The 15,826-nt window shown below is 52.6% G+C and overlaps 1 protein-coding gene across 2 annotated transcripts; it reads left to right on the top strand.

Annotated features, from left to right (window-relative positions):
- The first annotated feature begins 4,068 nt into the window (after window positions 1–4,068).
- LOC136450377 (hydroxymethylglutaryl-CoA synthase-like) lies at window positions 4,069–15,599 on the top strand. Of its 2 annotated transcripts, none has more exons than XM_066450780.1 (13): window positions 4,069–4,205; window positions 4,326–4,431; window positions 12,153–12,259; window positions 12,684–12,816; window positions 13,078–13,221; window positions 13,630–13,788; window positions 13,884–13,957; window positions 14,040–14,115; window positions 14,282–14,337; window positions 14,452–14,539; window positions 14,621–14,761; window positions 14,870–15,019; window positions 15,112–15,599. In XM_066450780.1, the coding sequence occupies exons 2-13, from the start codon at window positions 4,360–4,362 to the stop codon at window positions 15,304–15,306; spliced, it is 1,395 nt and encodes a 464-aa protein (XP_066306877.1). In that variant the 5' UTR covers window positions 4,069–4,205; window positions 4,326–4,359; the 3' UTR covers window positions 15,307–15,599. The 2 variants fall into 2 exon arrangements, with proteins under 2 accessions (XP_066306877.1, XP_066306884.1); XM_066450787.1 differs by having other exon boundaries at window positions 4,161–4,197.
- The last annotated feature ends 227 nt before the right edge of the window (window positions 15,600–15,826 follow it).

The raw sequence follows: 15,826 nt of genomic DNA, 5'->3' as shown, positions 1-15,826 counted from the left end.
GTTTGTTGTTAAGTTGGTATGGAAATGATCATTTTGCCCCTCCCAAAGCAAATGAAGTGAATTTTGCCCCTTTTCTTCGTCAATGCCACCGGAGGTGAACAAGTATGAGTCTAGGTGTTCAGAAGCCTATCACGTGCACCGTTCGTCACCACGGTGGCGCTCCTCGAGATTGGCAGGGGCAGTGGGGAGGCCGCACAAAAGGCTCTCGCCATGATGGGATCGATGGACAAGCTCGCTAGCATTTCAATAATCAGCAAGCTCCCTCGTGCACACCGTAGCTCATCTGTCTCCGTTTGAGCATTGCATCGAGCAGGTGATAGCCTGATACTTACCTATACCTTGGTGAGCTTCTGGTTGCGAAAGGAAGAGTGCAAAGTGACGGGTAGCAGGGACATATAATCGAGGAGGCGTGCAAGGAGCAACAGCATGCGGTGCTTGCCGGAACTCGTGCAGCCGCGTCTCTCAGCGCCCGCACCGCGCGTGCAGGCACAAAAGCAGGTCAATGTCAGCGTCGTTGGCGTCGCCTTATCCTGTCTTGGCGGCCAGCGCCCACCACTCCACCATGAACCAGCCGGCAGCGTCTTCGCCGTTTCGGCGGTGCGAGGAGACAAGCTCGCGCGCAGCAGCGTGGAGCAGGAGGTGGCGTCCGGCCACGGCGGCGCGGTGCCGTACCCGTCCTGGAGGCAATGGCTGTGCTCGTGGAGGGCCAGGACATGGCCAAGAAATGCGGTGCGTGCCTAGCGCCGCGCCCGCGCAGAGCTGCTTGCCACGGTCGCCCGTGCGGCAGGCGGCGGCGTGCAGGCAGCGCCCCACACGCAGTGGAGCAGGGCCACGGCCGCTAGAGCAGTGGAGCTTGCAGCCACCCCCGCGGCCGCGCGGACCCTGCCCCCGCTCTGCAGCTCAGCCGCGCACCACCTGGGCCCCCGCACCACGCTGCCTCCTCTGCGCCCAGTCGCCACCGCCACGAGACGAGAGGATCCTTCGCTGTTGCGGCCTTTAGACCATGAAACGTGGGCCCGTATTGTCATAGGAAGAGGGGCAAGGGAGGTCATTTTGCAGTTGACACAAAATGCACTGTTTTTATGGGTCCCACTAGTCAGCGATACAAACTTAAGATGTTGACGTGAATGGCGTTGAGAGAATCATAAATTTTGTCTGATGATAACGAGGGAAGTTCTAAAATTTCAACGGCACTGAGGGAAGAGCGAAATTTTTCGATGGCATTGAGCAATTGACTCTCTTAGCTTGTTGCGACGCGAGGATTCACCGGCTGTGGTTGGTGAGCAATCACTGTACCCGGCTGGGTTTGTTTCCCATGCCAATGAATGAAAACTGAAAAGGAGCGATAGAATGAGACAGCGATGAATGAGGTCTTAGCGTAACGGCTGACCTACATGGCTACATCAACACAAACTTGTTTTCTTTAGTGAGGAAATAAATTTATACAGCATCCACATCGAAACTTGTTTTCTTTAGTGAGGAAATAAATTTAGCACTTACAGTATAGTATATACTCCAAATTTACAGCATGCGTCCTGTTCGTTTGGCTTATAAGCCATACTTTTTCAGTCAACGAACGATATTTTTCTTTCACAACAAATCAGCCAACAGTACTTTCATCCATGACTTATCAACCAAGCGAACGGCAGCCTGTTCGGCTGGAGCTGAAACGATCGTATATCATCGTGGATTATTACTGCTGGTTGGTTTGGTGTGAGAGAAAAATATTATTATGACTGAAAATTTATAATCATTTACGACGAAACGAACAGGCTGTATACAAGGACATGATGGTCCAAAAAGCCGGATCCGACGATCTGCAAAAAGAGGCCGGAGCCAGGAGGCCACTAGGGGGTGTTTAGTTCCCTCAATTTCCAGAATTTGGCACTATGCAAAAAGAAGATTCTCCGTCACATCAAACTTGCGGTACATGCATGGAGTACTAAATGTTGACGAAATCAAAAACTAATTGCACAGTTTGGTTGTACTTTACGAGACGAACGTTTTGAGCCTAATTAGTCAACGTTTGGACAATTATTATAAAATACAAACGAAATGCTACAGTATCTACTGCGGCTAGAGTAACTCTGACGGCGCCGATTTCGCGCCGAACTAAACGAGGGCTAGGCCAGGCCCCCACACGCCACTCCCGTCCGATGGCTCCCAACAAGTCTCAACCAGTCCTGGTGCTGCAACCCTCCAAGGCTCCAAAGCCCTGCCAAGAGGGCCAGAACCAGATGCTCCCTAGTAAAGATTTCCAAACGGGCCAGGCCCATCGGGCCAGCACGGGCACGATGCTGATTTGTCCCGGTACGAAAACGGCCCGGCCCGCCTCTCCCGTGCCCGTGCCAAGCACGGCACGGCCCCGTGCCCGTGCCTGGGCCGCGATGCCAGCCCGTTGGCACGGCACGGGCACGGCCCGCTCCAGAGGCCGGCACAGGGTCGGCACGGCTTGGAGCCGTTGGATGGAGACCCCGACGATTCCTAGCCGTTGGATGTAGGGTTGGGACGAGTGGCTATATAAGCCAGCGGCCGCTCCTGGCTGCGCTGAGCCGCTGAGCACTGTGCTCATTCTCTCCCCCGCTCGGCCGCTTCCCAGTCCGCTCCGCGCTCCGCTCCGCTCTCCTCTCTTCTTCGAAACCCTAGCCACTCACTCACCCGATCTCCTCTCTTCTTCCCGCCCTCCGGTGGCTGGTGACGACAGCGGTGGCTGGCACGGGCACACGGCACGGCCTTCTACACCCCCCCTCTTCTCCCTGACCGGCGATGTAGCTTAGTCGTCTCCATCTCCTCCTCGTCTCTCTCTCGTCGGTCTCGTCGACCTCGCCAGACTCCGGTGTCATTGGGGCTCCGCAAGGAGGCGTTGAGGTACCAGGACGCCGGATCTGAGCGACGTCGGCGTCATCGTTGCCTCTGGTGCTCCGTCAAGCGAGGTGAGCTCAGATCTGCTTCTTCTTCTTCACTTCATTTCTTTTCTTGTTCTTGATTCGGTGTTCTTCACTTCTTGTTCTTGATTGTTTGTTCTTCATCTCTTCTTCTTCTTCTTCTTGATTTAACTCTAGATCTGTTTCTTTTTTTTTGAAGCCGCTGACGTTGAGGGACCGGAGGCCGGCGACGACGAGATGTCGGACGAGGAGGAGGACATCGGTCTCTCCATGACCATCAACGACGAGCATCAAGGACTGGGAAGCTGCTGAGTCAAGGCTACAACATATGGTGGAGGATAAGGAGCTCGAGGAGGCCTTTGAAAACCTTTATCTTGATTAGTCATTCATTTATGTAATGGTCTGTAATCTTAAAGACTTGGACTTGGATGCTTTGGACCTGTGGATTGGATTTAATGAACAATTGGATTAAACTAAGGGGTTGGCTGCACTCTTTTTCCCTGTCCAGGGTTTCTCACAAGGGTGAGTTTTACCTGGACAGGTTTTTAATGAGACAGCCATTGCACAGCTCCTTTTATTTCATATTCTGTTCTTCTTGTGTTCTCTTTTTTCTTTTGCTTTCTTCAAATTTGAATTTGATCATTGAATTGTGCTGCTGTTTGTGAACATTTTAAGTGTTATTGAGGTTTTAGTGCCCAGGCACGGCACTAATCCGTTGGGCTACCGTGCCTTGTGGCACGGCACGGCACTGCCTGGACTCCTTAGTGCCGTGCCTGGGCCGGAGTGGTGGCACGGCGGCACTACACGGCACGGCACGGTCAGGATGCCGTGCCTGATAGTGCCGTGCCTGATAGTGCCGTGCCGCGCCGTGCTAGTGCCGTACCGTGTCCGGGCAGCCCATTTGGAAAACTTTACTCCCCTGAGGCCCAGGACCTCGTGGCTGGCCACGTGCTCGGACCCCGTGGCAACCAGGCGATACGACCGAGGCCCGAGGGCGAGGGAAAGGACAAGCCCGTACAGGAGCCTCCAGCCGTCCTGCGCCGAGCGTCCCGCGCCCGCGCCGGTCCCACCACCAACCGCGGCAGCTCCCACTGCCACAGCCACTGCCAGGCCCCAAAGTCCTGACGGGAGGTGAAAAGAAAAAGCGAAAAGGATTTCGAAAAAGCGGCGCTGCGCGCTGTTGCCGGGGTATATATATACGGCGCCGAGGAGGGGGAGGCCTTGCCCGTCCGGCCCATCCCGCACCCCTTGCCTACCAACTGCGATCCGCTCTTGTAGGCTCCCTCCCCAATCCGCTTCGCCCCTCCCACTGGTACAGTGGTACTGGCCTCTGTCTCTCTATCTCCCAATCCGTGGCCGGAGATTGGCAGTTTCCAGATTGCAGTTCACTTGCTCTGTTCTCTTACATGGTTTGCATGCATGCCCCTGGGCTGTCTGCAGTTTTGCGTGCAGCGGCGGCGTCGGAGGAGGAGAGATGGCGTCGGAGGCCAAGGACGTGGGCATCCTCGCCATGGACATCTACTTCCCGCCCAACTGCGTGCTCCAGGTACCATCGCGCAGTCGCCACCTCTGTTTCCCCGCGCGCCAGATTCGCATTCCCCTTCGGCCCTTCCCTTGGATTCGCCGTCGTCGGGGGCATCACCGGACACGCACGCACTCTCCGTCTGTTCGATTCCAAGGCGCGCGGGCAGGCGGCGTGGACACCACCACACGCTTTGCGTGGTTCCCCTGCGGCTGCGCGACCTCTTTACGGTTGCCGCGGGTTTAGGCTTTTAGCCTGTCAAGGCTGTTGGTTCCGGTAGGAGTTTGAGGTCACCCGCCGTTCTTCGCGCCGGGTTGCGCCTTGCGGGGGTGGGAGGAAGGACCTCCACTCCTCCAGCAGTCCAGCGGTCCGGCCCCGTCGGTCCCCTGGGCCCTCCCTCGGCGACACGAGGTTGGCCGTTCGCCGTGGCAGTTGTGTGCGGCACGGAGCAGAGCTGGTGGGGCTCCCTGCTCAGAGAGCTGCCCTGCTGCCGAGACAGCTGTTTCGATCCATACCTCGTATGAGTTGTGTCGTTGGCAAGTTGAGCTCGGTCGTATCAAAATATCGTCTCCCGTGTTTAGCTGGCTATTATCGGGGGACTTGAGTGCAATTAGGCCCACCTGACTCAAGTCCCTCTAATACTCATCTGTTTAATTGTTGTCCACCAAATACACCAATCAACCTTAATAATTCCTGATCAGTACTTCCAGCTGTACTTAAACCATGCGTCGATTGAGCCCAAGGGAACTGTAGATGAAGTACTAGCTGTGTTGGCCATTGATGAGCAGGCTAAGAGCAAGGCTAATAATACAGCCGGTTTGCTGGCTGTAAGGTTCCTTGCAACCTTCTCTCAGTCTACTCATATAGTAGTTGGCTCTTTACAGTTAATACATGGCCCACTTGTCTCTCTCACAGACTTTTTTGGTTCTTGTGCCCAAGTCCTTACAGCCCGCTTCTCCTCTCTCTCCTCTGCTCTCTCCTCCATCTCAGCATTTAGTCGGCTTATAGCCTGCTATTATACTTGCTCTAAGGAGCAACGGTCCTTTTGCATTCTTTGAAAAGAAAATTTGTTCTTCTTAGCAAAATAATAGTATTTTTCTCTCACAATAAATCAGCATCAGCCGTTTTTTCAGCCACCCCGAACAGGGGGAAATGCTGTGTCAGGGAGGAAAAGGCCTAGTTGATGCCGACTGAAACGAACTCTCTGGTAGTATTAGGACCCCTGTGGCCTGTTCAAGGTGCAGGGCTGGTGGCGGCATTTAAGCACCTTGTGCTGATGAGTGATGAAAGATCTGTCAAAACTGTTCTTAGCACACGCTACACAGTTCACAACATGCTACCTACGACAGCCAAAGTACGGTATACAGGCACATACGGTCAGGGAGAATCCATCACGTATTGCTTTGTTGTTTCACCATGTTTACAGAAAATCAGTGAAGCTTTCACCTCAGTCGTGTGCATAGTAATTTCAGTCCTCAAGTGCATGCTGCTATTTCTACAATTAATTTGTCTGAGTAGAATAATAGGTCGATGGGATAAGTCTCATGTGTGGGCTGGTCTTTATGGGGCTGTGCTGGTCACATGGTCCTTGTGGCTGCATGGTCTGTATTTAGGACAACATCTTAGACTAGAGGACAGCATCTTAGAGTACAACATATTAGACTAGAAGACAGCATCTTAGAGGACAATATCTTAGCATCTTAGACTAGCATCTTGGCATATGTTTGGCTGGCTATAAATATGTACCCCCAACCCCTTAGGTTGACATGGCATTTGGAAATAAACCAGAAAATTGCCCTAACTCCTAGTGTCATCCTCTCTCGATGAGAGTAAGAATTCTGCTACTACCAAGAGTAAGAATTCAGCGACTAACAACAAGTAAGAATTCTGCTACTACCAAGAGTAAGAATTCAACGACTAACAACTGGTATCAGAGCCGTATTATCCTATAGCCTGAGCATCTCTTGCTCATCTTCTCTCCCAGCCCCACAACAGCCCCAGCTGTTGGCAGCAGCAGCTCCTCCGGCCGCTCCTGTCCACTCCTCTCCCTCTGCGCAGACGAACAACTCGTCTGAAGCAGCCCTCTCCCCACGCAGCAGCCCCCGTTAGCGCGTCATGTCCGCAGGGCAGTCTCAGAGCTCGGTCGCCTCGAGCATGCGGCGTCGGCAGGAGGCCGAACTTGCCGCGACAGAGGAACGCGAGCGAGCAGCGGCAGAGACCGCTGCGGCGGCGGCAAGGGCGTCGAGGCTGGCAGCGGCGGAGCTGGCAGCAGCCAAAGCGGAGCCGGAAGCAGCGGCGGCGGCGGATGCAACGCGTGCGGCGGCAGCGGAGGTCGAGGCTCTGCGCGGCAGCATCGGCAGCTCCATTTTTGCTGACGACACCGCCGACGCGGACCTCGAGCTGCTAGAGAGGGAGGCAGCGCGAGCGCGGGCGGCGCAGTGGGCAGCCGCGCACGGCTACGAGCGTGGCGGCAGCCCAAACAGGCGCGGACGCGCTGGCGGCGCTCCTGGAGGAGGCGCGCACGGCGGTGGCGCTCCTGGGGCAGCCGTGCACGCCCACGAGCGTGGCGGCAGCCCAGACAGGCGCGGACGCGCTGGCGGCGCTCCTGGAGGAGGCGCGCACGCCCACGAGCGCGGCGGCAGCCCAGACAGGCGCGGACGCGTCGGCGGTGCTCCTGGAGGAGGCGCGCACGGCGATGGTGGCGGACGGGTCAATGGAGAGCGCGGCCTTCACAGGCAGCGTGGCTCTCTCTCCCCAGATCAGTATCGTGGTTACCACAGGCTCCAGGCTATCGTCAGGGACGTCGACCTCGGCGGTGGGTGGCCTACCCTCACCAAGACCAACTACGTCGAGTGGGCTGCGGTGATGAGGGTAAAGCTCCAGGTGCGCCACATGTGGGAGGCAGTCCGGTACGGCGACGTCGACTACGACCTTGATCGACGGGTGCTAGATGCCCACATCGCTGCAGTCCCGCCCGAGATGCAGTTCTCGCTTACCAACAAGCAGACTGCCAAGGTGGCTTGGGACGCCATCGCTGCAGCACGCATCGGCAGCGACCGCGCCCGCAAGTCCACACTGCAGGCACTTCGCAAGGAGTGGGAAAACCTGGCCTTCAAGCCAGGTGAGGACATTGATGACTTTGTTCTCCGTCTCAACACTCTGTTGCAGAAGATGGTGCAGTTCGGCAATGACACCTACGGCGAGGAGAGAGCTGTCGAAAAGCTCTTCCGCTGCATCCCCGAGAAGTACAAGCAGATGGCTCGCTCGATCGAGTCTCTGCTGCATCTCTCTATGATGTCGATCGAAGAGGCGATAGGTTGCCTCAAGGTCGTCGACAGCGATGAGCCACAGGCTCTCTCGAGGCCCATCACCGCTGGCGGGAAGCTCCTTCTCACTCGAGAGCAGTGGCTTGCCAGCCAAGGTGACTGGAAGAAGGGGAAGCCTTCTTCCGCGACAGGCGGCCGCAAGCGTGGCAAGCCGCGCAGAGATGCCCAGGCCGGGGCGCGAGGACGTGCCGAGGGTGATGCCCGCGGAGACGCCTTGGGCGGCGCCGCCAGCAGGCACAAGCCGGCACGAGACGACGTCTGCCGCAACTGCGGCCAGCTTGGCCATTGGGCCAAGGACTGTCGACAGCCACGACGCGGCTAGACCCACGTCGCATAGGCGGAGGAGGAGGAGCCGACTCTGTTCATGGCACATGCAAGCATCGAGCTACCTCCAGCGGCACCGGCCGCAGCGGCTCTCCCCCACCTTGACGAGCCAAAAGCACACGCCCTCCTCGGCGACAGCTCCAGCAACGACAAGACTGACGGGTGGTGCCTCGACACCGGCGCCACCCATCACATGACCGGTCGACGGGAGTTCTTCACCGAGCTTGACTCTAGCGTCCGAGGCTCCGTCAAGTTTGGGGATGTCTCCGGCGTAGAGATCAAGGGCGTCGGCTCCGTCATCTTCACCGCCGTGTCTGGTGAGCACAGGCTGCTCACCGGAGTCTACTACATCCCCGCGTTGAGGAACTCTATCATCAGCTTGGGACAGCTAGATGAGAATGGTTCACGCGTGGTGGTTGAGGATGGAGTCATGAGGATTTTGGGATCGCCGTCGTCGCCTTCTTGCCAAGGTAACCAGAAGCGCAAATCGACTCTACGTCCTCAATGTGCAGGTGGCACAAGCCCTCTGTCTCGCTGCTCGTCGGGACGACGAGGTGTGGCAGTGGCACGAGCGTTTCGGGCACCTTCACTTCGAGGCCCTGAAGTGGCTTAGTGCCACGGAGATGGTGCGAGGCCTGCCGTGCCTCGACCATGTGGAGCAGCTCTGCAACGTCTGCGTGTTGACGAAGCAGAGGCGACTTCCCTTTCCCCAGCGGATAAGCTTTTGAGCCAAGGAGAGGCTCGGGCTTGTGCACGGGGACTTGTGTGGCCCGGTGACACTGGCCACATCGGGAGGACGACGCTACTTCCTGCTGCTCGTCGACGACCTCTCCCGCTACATGTGGGTGATGGTCCTCGGCAACAAGGGAGAGGCTGCGGACGCCATCAGGCGCTCGCAGGCTGCTGCGGAGGCAGAGTGCGGCCGCAAGCTGCGCGTGCTGCGCATCGACAATGGCGGCGAATTCACGGCGGCTGAATTCGCGTCGTACTGCGCTGATGAGGGCATTCAGCGCCACTACTCCGCGCCGTACAGCCCGCAGCAGAACGACGTCGTCGAGCGGCGCAACCAGACGGTTGTGGGGATGGCTCGGGCCCTTCTCAAGCAGAGAGGGATGCCGGCTGTCTTCTGGGGAGAGGCGGTGGTGGCGGCCGTCTATATCCTCAACCGCTCGCCTACCAAGGCGCTTGACGGCAGGACGTCGTACGAGGCTTGGCGTGGGCACAAGCCGGCGGTCTCCCACTTGCGGGTCTTCGGCTGCCTCGCGTTTGCCAAGGAGCTTCGCCACATCAGCAAGCTCGATGACAGGAGCACTCCGGGAGTGTTTATCGGCTACGCGGAGGGCTCGAAGGCCTACCGCATCCTCGACCCGAAGACACAGCGTGTGCGCACGGCGCGCGACGTTGTGTTCGACGAAGGGCGAGGATGGGCGTGGGACAAGGCGGTGGATGACGGCTCGGCTCTGACGTACGATGACTTCACTGTCGAGTACGTCCACTTCGAGGGAGCTGGGGGAGTAGGCAGCTCTTCTTCGGCGAGCGCGTCTACCCCAGTCCCCGAGCCTCCACCGACCTCGGCGCTTGCTACTCCGACAGCACCACGCTCTCCAGCCAGGACCTCGGCTGCGATGAGTCCTTCGCCGGCTCCACCACAGCTGGCAACGCCACGCACTCCAGCACCGACAGGCACCTCTCCGGGCACGTCTACTCCAACACCAGCTCGTGTCAAGCACAGCTCGGTTGAGCTCGCTACTCCGCTCTCTCACGACGAGGAGCGCATCGACGCGTACCACGACAGCGAGCCGTTGCGGTACCGTACGATGGAGAACCTTCTCGGCGACCAGTCGGTGCCGGGACTGGTGCCTCACGACCTGGAGGACCTGGAGGCGTAGTTGCACCTTGCATGTGACGACGGCGAGCCTCGATCGTTCGCAAAGGCCGAGAGACACGCGGCATGGCGCGCCGCGATGCAGTTGGAGATGGATGCGGTTGAGAAGAACCGCACCTGGGAGCTCGCTGACCTTCCTCGTGGTCACCGCGTGATCACCCTTAAGTGGGTGTACAAGCTGAAGAGGGATGAAGCCGGCGCCATCGTCAAGCACAGGCTCGCTTGGTGGCACGAGGTTTCGTGCAGCAAGAGGGGGTCGACTTCGACGACGCCTTCACTCCCGTGGCGCGGATGGAGTCTGTGCGACTCCTCCTTGCGCTAGCTGCCCAGGAGGGCTGGCGTGTTCATCACATAGACGTCAAGTCGGCGTTCCTTAACGGTGACTTGAAGGAGGAGGTCTACGTGCACCAGCCGTCGGGATTTGCGATCCCCGGCAAGGAGGGCAAGGTGCTCCGCCTGCGCCAGGCCCTCTATGGCTTGCGGCAGGCACCGAGGGCGTGGAATGCCAAGTTAGATTCCATGCTAAAGGGGATGGGCTTCGAGCAAAGCCCACACGAGACGGCCATCTACCGACAGGGCAGTGGAGGAAATGCTCTGCTGGTAGGTGTCTACGTCGGCGACTTGGTGATCACCGGCACCAAGGATGCGGAGGTGGCGGCATTCAAGGAAGAGATGAAGGCCACCTTCCAAATGAGTGACCTGGGGCCTCTCTCCTTCTACCTAGGAATCGAGGTGCACCAGGATGACTCCGGGATCACGCTTCGACAGACCGCCTGCGCCAAGCGCGTCGTTGAGCTAGCTGGGCTCACCGACTGCAACCCAGCTCTCACTCCGATGGAGGAGAGGCTGAAGCTGAGCTGCGACAGCACGACGGAGGAGGTGGACGCTACGTAGTACCGGCGTCTTGTGGGGAGCCTTCGCTACCTCGCCCACACACGGTCGGACTTGGCATTCTCCGTCGGCTACGTTAGTCGGTTCATGCAGCGACCGACAACGGAGCACCAGCAGGCTGTGAAGAGGATCGTCTGCTACGTTGCGGGGACTCTCGACCACGGCCTCTACTACCCTAGGTGCCCTGGGGCGGCACACTTCATCGGGTACAGCGACAGCGACCACGCCGGCGACATCGACACCAGCAAGAGCACGAGCGGGATCCTCTTCTTCCTCGGTAAGTGCCTCGTTAGCTGGCAGTCGGTCAAGTAGCAGGTGGTGGCCCTGTCCAGCTGCGAGGCCGAGTACATAGCGGCCTCCACCGCTTCGACTCAGGCGCTCTGGCTCGCTCGACTGCTCGGTGATCTCCTTGGCAGAGACACTAGAGCGGTGGAGCTCAGGGTGGACAGCAAGTCCGCTCTGGCCCTGGCAAAGAACCCCGTGTTCCATGAACGCAGCAAGCACATCCGAGTGAGGTATCACTTCATCCGAGGCTGTTTGGAGGAAGGGAGCATCAAGGCTAGCTACATCAACACCAAGGACCAGCTTGCGGACCTGCTCACCAAGCCCCTTGGGAGGATCAAGTTTCTTGAGCTCTGCTCCAGGACCGGGATGGTTCAACTTTCCCACAGGACGATGCACAAGACTTAGGGGGAGAATGATGGGATAAGTCTCATGTGTGGGCTGGTCTTTGTGGGGCTGTGCTGGTCACATGGTCCTTGTGGCTGCATGGTCTATTTTTAGGACAACATCTTAAACTAGAGGACAACATCTTAGAGGACAGCATCTTAGCATCTTAGACTAGCATCTTGGCATATGCTTGTCTGGCTAGCAGCCTATAAATATGTACCCCAACCCCTCAGGTTGGCATGGTATTTGAAAATAAACCAGAAAATTGCCCCAACTCCTAGTGTCATCATCTCTCGATGAAAGTAAAAATTCTGCTACTACCAAGAGTAAGAATTCAGCGACTAACAACAAGTAAGAATTCTGCTACTACCAAGAGTAAGAATTCAGCGACTAACATAGGTCAACATGTCAGACCTCTTAGAAAATATCTGTAAACTTGAATACGACAGGTGGGAAAAAAAGATTGTAAATTAAACGAGAGCTTCATCCCATTGAAAACAACTGGTGTTTTTTAGGACACATTCAGTTTTCTATTGTGAGATAGTTGAATCACTCGTAACGCCTCAGTTTGTCTTCAACTTATTAGTATAGTATCATTCTATTTGGTAGTTGTTATGGTGTACTGCAAATTTACATGATATTTGTTACAGGAAGAGTTGGAAACACATGATGGCGTGAGCAAAGGGAAGTATACCATTGGGCTTGGACAGGAAAGTATGGCATTTTGCACTGAAGTTGAGGATGTTATTTCGATGAGGTATATTATTTTTTCTGAGTACTTACTGGTTAATGCTCCAATTTTCATTGTTTTCTCTTTTCTTTATATCTTTCTTTTCTTCTTTTCTGTTATCTTAGTCATTCTTTTGTTTCGGAGTTATATGCATGGTAATTATGCACAAAATTAAGCAAGGGAGGGCCATTGCAAAACCAAAATATAGCACTTTGCCATGCTTGATTTTAAGTTATTTGATTCTGCCTTCAACACCAGAACATTAGTTCCTGTATTTGTGAAAGTAATTGTCCTTGATCCCTTAACTTTATCCTTTCATTTGTGAAATCCAAATGGTTATGACCTGTTTAAAATGATACAATTTGAAACAATGTTATTTCATTTTCAATACCCAGACAATATTCATTTAATCCTTTTGTTATAAATCTAACTTATTGAGATATTGGCTCAGCTTGACAGTGGTGAAGTCCCTCCTGAAAAATTATAACATTGACCCAAACTGCATTGGACGTTTGGAAGTGGGCAGTGAAACAGTAATAGACAAGAGCAAGTCTATAAAGACATGGCTGATGCAGATATTTGAGGTTTGTTTCTTTCATTACAAAAAATCTTTTCAGGCCCCCTTTGGAACAAAGGAAACTTTCCTGTTTCCTGCGTTTCCAAAGGGGCCCTCGATTTTTTTTTTAAAAAAAACTTAGATGGTTGAAGCTTTCAGGTATGATCCAGTGATCCTTGTTGATAAAGCTAAAAAGTGAAATAATTCATTTTATTTTCAATATTTGTCTTGAAAATTTCAAATTGAGCTTGCTTCTGCTACAGTTTCTGACAGCTTCATCTGAATTCAGGAATCTGGCAATACTGATATTGAAGGAGTTGACTCTTCAAATGCATGCTATGGTGGAACAGCTGCATTGTTTAATTGTGTTAACTGGATTGAAAGCAACTCATGGGATGGGCGTTATGGACTTGTTGTTTGCACAGACAGTGCGGTAGGTGACATGTTATTCTTCAGCTTGCAACTTGAGTAAAGATGATATTTATACTCCCTCCATACTGGTAATTCAAGTCGTTTTGGACAAGGCTTGAGTCAAACATTGGGGATATAAATCATGAATAACTTTTAAGTTGTTGAGTTTGAAAATGTGAAAACCATATGAATAGATTTGTCTTGAAAAGTATTTTCATAAAAATATACATATATTACTTTCCAATAAATATTTTTATAAAAATAATAAGTCAAAGTTATGCTTTGTAGACCGTTTCGCTATCCAAAATGACTTGAATTACCAATATGGAGGGAGTATTAGCTAAAACATGATTATTTTACTTGACCTTTTGAAGCACTTGCTATTTCTCGTGCTGACATTTTCAATCCACTTTGATATCCTTTCTTTCAGGTTTATGCTGAAGGTCCAGCTCGTCCTACTGGTGGTGCGGCTGCTATTGCAATGCTGATTGGACCAAATGCTCCTATTTCTTTTGAAAGCAAATATAGGGGATCTCATATGGCCCATGTATATGACTTTTACAAGCCCGATCTTGCTAGTGAATATCCGGTCTGTCTCTACTCTACATGTGTTTTGCACACCAAAACAGACGCAATAAACTTGAAAGTTAATGGAAAGGAATTTATGCCGTGTAATGTGTGTAGGTGGTTGATGGGAAGCTATCACAGACATGTTATCTCATGGCATTGGACTCCTGCTACACTGTATTTTGCAAAAAGTAAGTTATAGCACTTTTATTTTAGCACATTAGCCAAGTTGAGTGAGCTGACTGAATCTGAATCCACTATCCCATATTTCAGGTACGAAAAGCATGAGGGAAAGCAGTTTTCAATTTTTGATGCAGATTATGTTGTGTTCCATTCTCCATACAACAAGGTACCAGAAACACACTTACAATATGATTTTAATATTTCCGTAGCAAAGTGCACATGACAGGTGGCATCTTGGTGATGGTCTTGCAAACCCAACTTAAAATTTGTTGCTCTCTGCAAAGTATTTTTTATTATTTGTTTTCCTAATTATAAGTTTTTGTTTTGTTCAGCTTGTACAGAAAAGCTTCGCTCGTTTGTACTACAATGATTTCTTGAGAAACTGCAGGTTGGTGATTTACTATATTAGCATCTTTGCATGCTTCAAACAGTAAACTATTTGATTCACTTGTCAAAATTGACAACTGGCTCAACTAAAAGATTTCCCATCCATATCAAGCAGCACGGTTGATGAAGAGTCAAGGGAAAAATTGGCACCCTATGCAGGCTTGTCATCTGAAGAAAGCTACCAGAGTCGCGACCTTGAAAAGGTATATAAAAGGTTAGATAACTAGAAGTATCTCCACATGGTCAAACTATCTGGCGCTGATCAATTAAGCTGTGCTACACAGGCATCTCAGCAAGTTGCAAAGAACCTGTACGAGTCCAAGGTTCAGCCAACAACATTGATCCCAAAACAAGTTGGGAATATGTATACAGCATCACTCTATGCCGCTCTTGCATCGATTATTCATAATAGACATGAAACTCTGGTATAATACTATTTAGTATTTGCAGTGTGTGTTTCCCTCTGCTTTTACAAGACTGGCCGATCGATGTTAAAGTAATTTCTTTTCTTTCTGTACTTTTGACATGTCCAGGCAGGCCAGAGGATTGTTATGTTTTCATATGGCAGTGGGTTGACATCAACAATGTTCTCTTTCAAGATTAACGAAGGCCAGCAACCTTTCAGTCTACTGAACATTGCAAACATAATGGATGTTTCCAAGAAATTGAAGGCAAGACATGTGGTGAGTATTAGCGATATTCTTTCAAGAAAAAATCTTCAATTATCACTGAAGCCCACTGTGTTTAACATAAAGTGAGGGTATGTTCCATGCAGGTTCCCCCAAAGAAATTTGTCGAGGCACTGAAACTGATGGAGCACCGCTATGGGGCGAAAGATTTTGTGACCAGTCAAGATACAAGTTTGCTATCCGCAGGCACATATTATCTCACGCACGTTGACTCCAAGTACCGAAGGTTCTATGACGTGAAAGGTGACATTGTCACCACTGCAATGTCCAACGGGCACTAATCTGTCTTCTGCCCGAAGCTGCAACAGGTCAAATAACAGAGGCAGTCCTAAGCATTCTGAGTGTTCTTAGATTATCTATTAGGAGGGGAAGCTGGAGCTTAGATTAATCTCTGCCCAGTTGTAAGGTTGTAAAGTTAGTTAGAGCTGCGCCATTGTTGTAATGCTTGCTTAGTAAAAATTCTGGTGCTCTTCAGTTCTTTAGCGTGAATTGCAGTGCTTGCAAAATTCAAATCAAGCACACTGCTGGGTTATAAGAATTCTGAATAATCTGCAGAATCACTGGTTACATCCAAGTTATGCTGTTGAATGCACGATTTCATGTTTAACACGATTAATGCATCTGGATTAAGTTGTATTGCTGGAGCAGTCGTGTCGTGCCTTGATGGTTGGGCTGACTGGAGGGAGCTGAATAGCATGGTTTTTTCTTTTTGTGCTATAGAAATGTTTCTTGCCCTGTGAGGTACGCATGCAGTTTAGACTATACATTTTGTTGGTTTAGTAAAAATTTCTCCGGTATTCG

This window comes from Miscanthus floridulus, chromosome 1, assembly GCF_019320115.1.
Source record: "Miscanthus floridulus cultivar M001 chromosome 1, ASM1932011v1, whole genome shotgun sequence".
NCBI lineage: Eukaryota > Viridiplantae > Streptophyta > Magnoliopsida > Poales > Poaceae > Miscanthus > Miscanthus floridulus.
Note: the sequence above shows the minus strand (reverse complement) of the source record. Positions and strands in the feature narration are given on the sequence as shown.

Bases quoted from the DNA above. Each gene is read 5' to 3' on its own strand.
- LOC136450377 (XM_066450780.1), top strand. From the start codon at position 4,360: ATGGCGTCGGAGGCCAAGGACGTGGGCATCCTCGCCATGGACATCTAC. The intron at 13,789-13,883 runs GTCTGTCTCTAC...TAATGTGTGTAG, and splicing joins ATCTTGCTAGTGAATATCCG to GTGGTTGATGGGAAGCTATC. The intron at 14,540-14,620 runs GTATATAAAAGG...TGTGCTACACAG, and splicing joins AGAGTCGCGACCTTGAAAAG to GCATCTCAGCAAGTTGCAAA.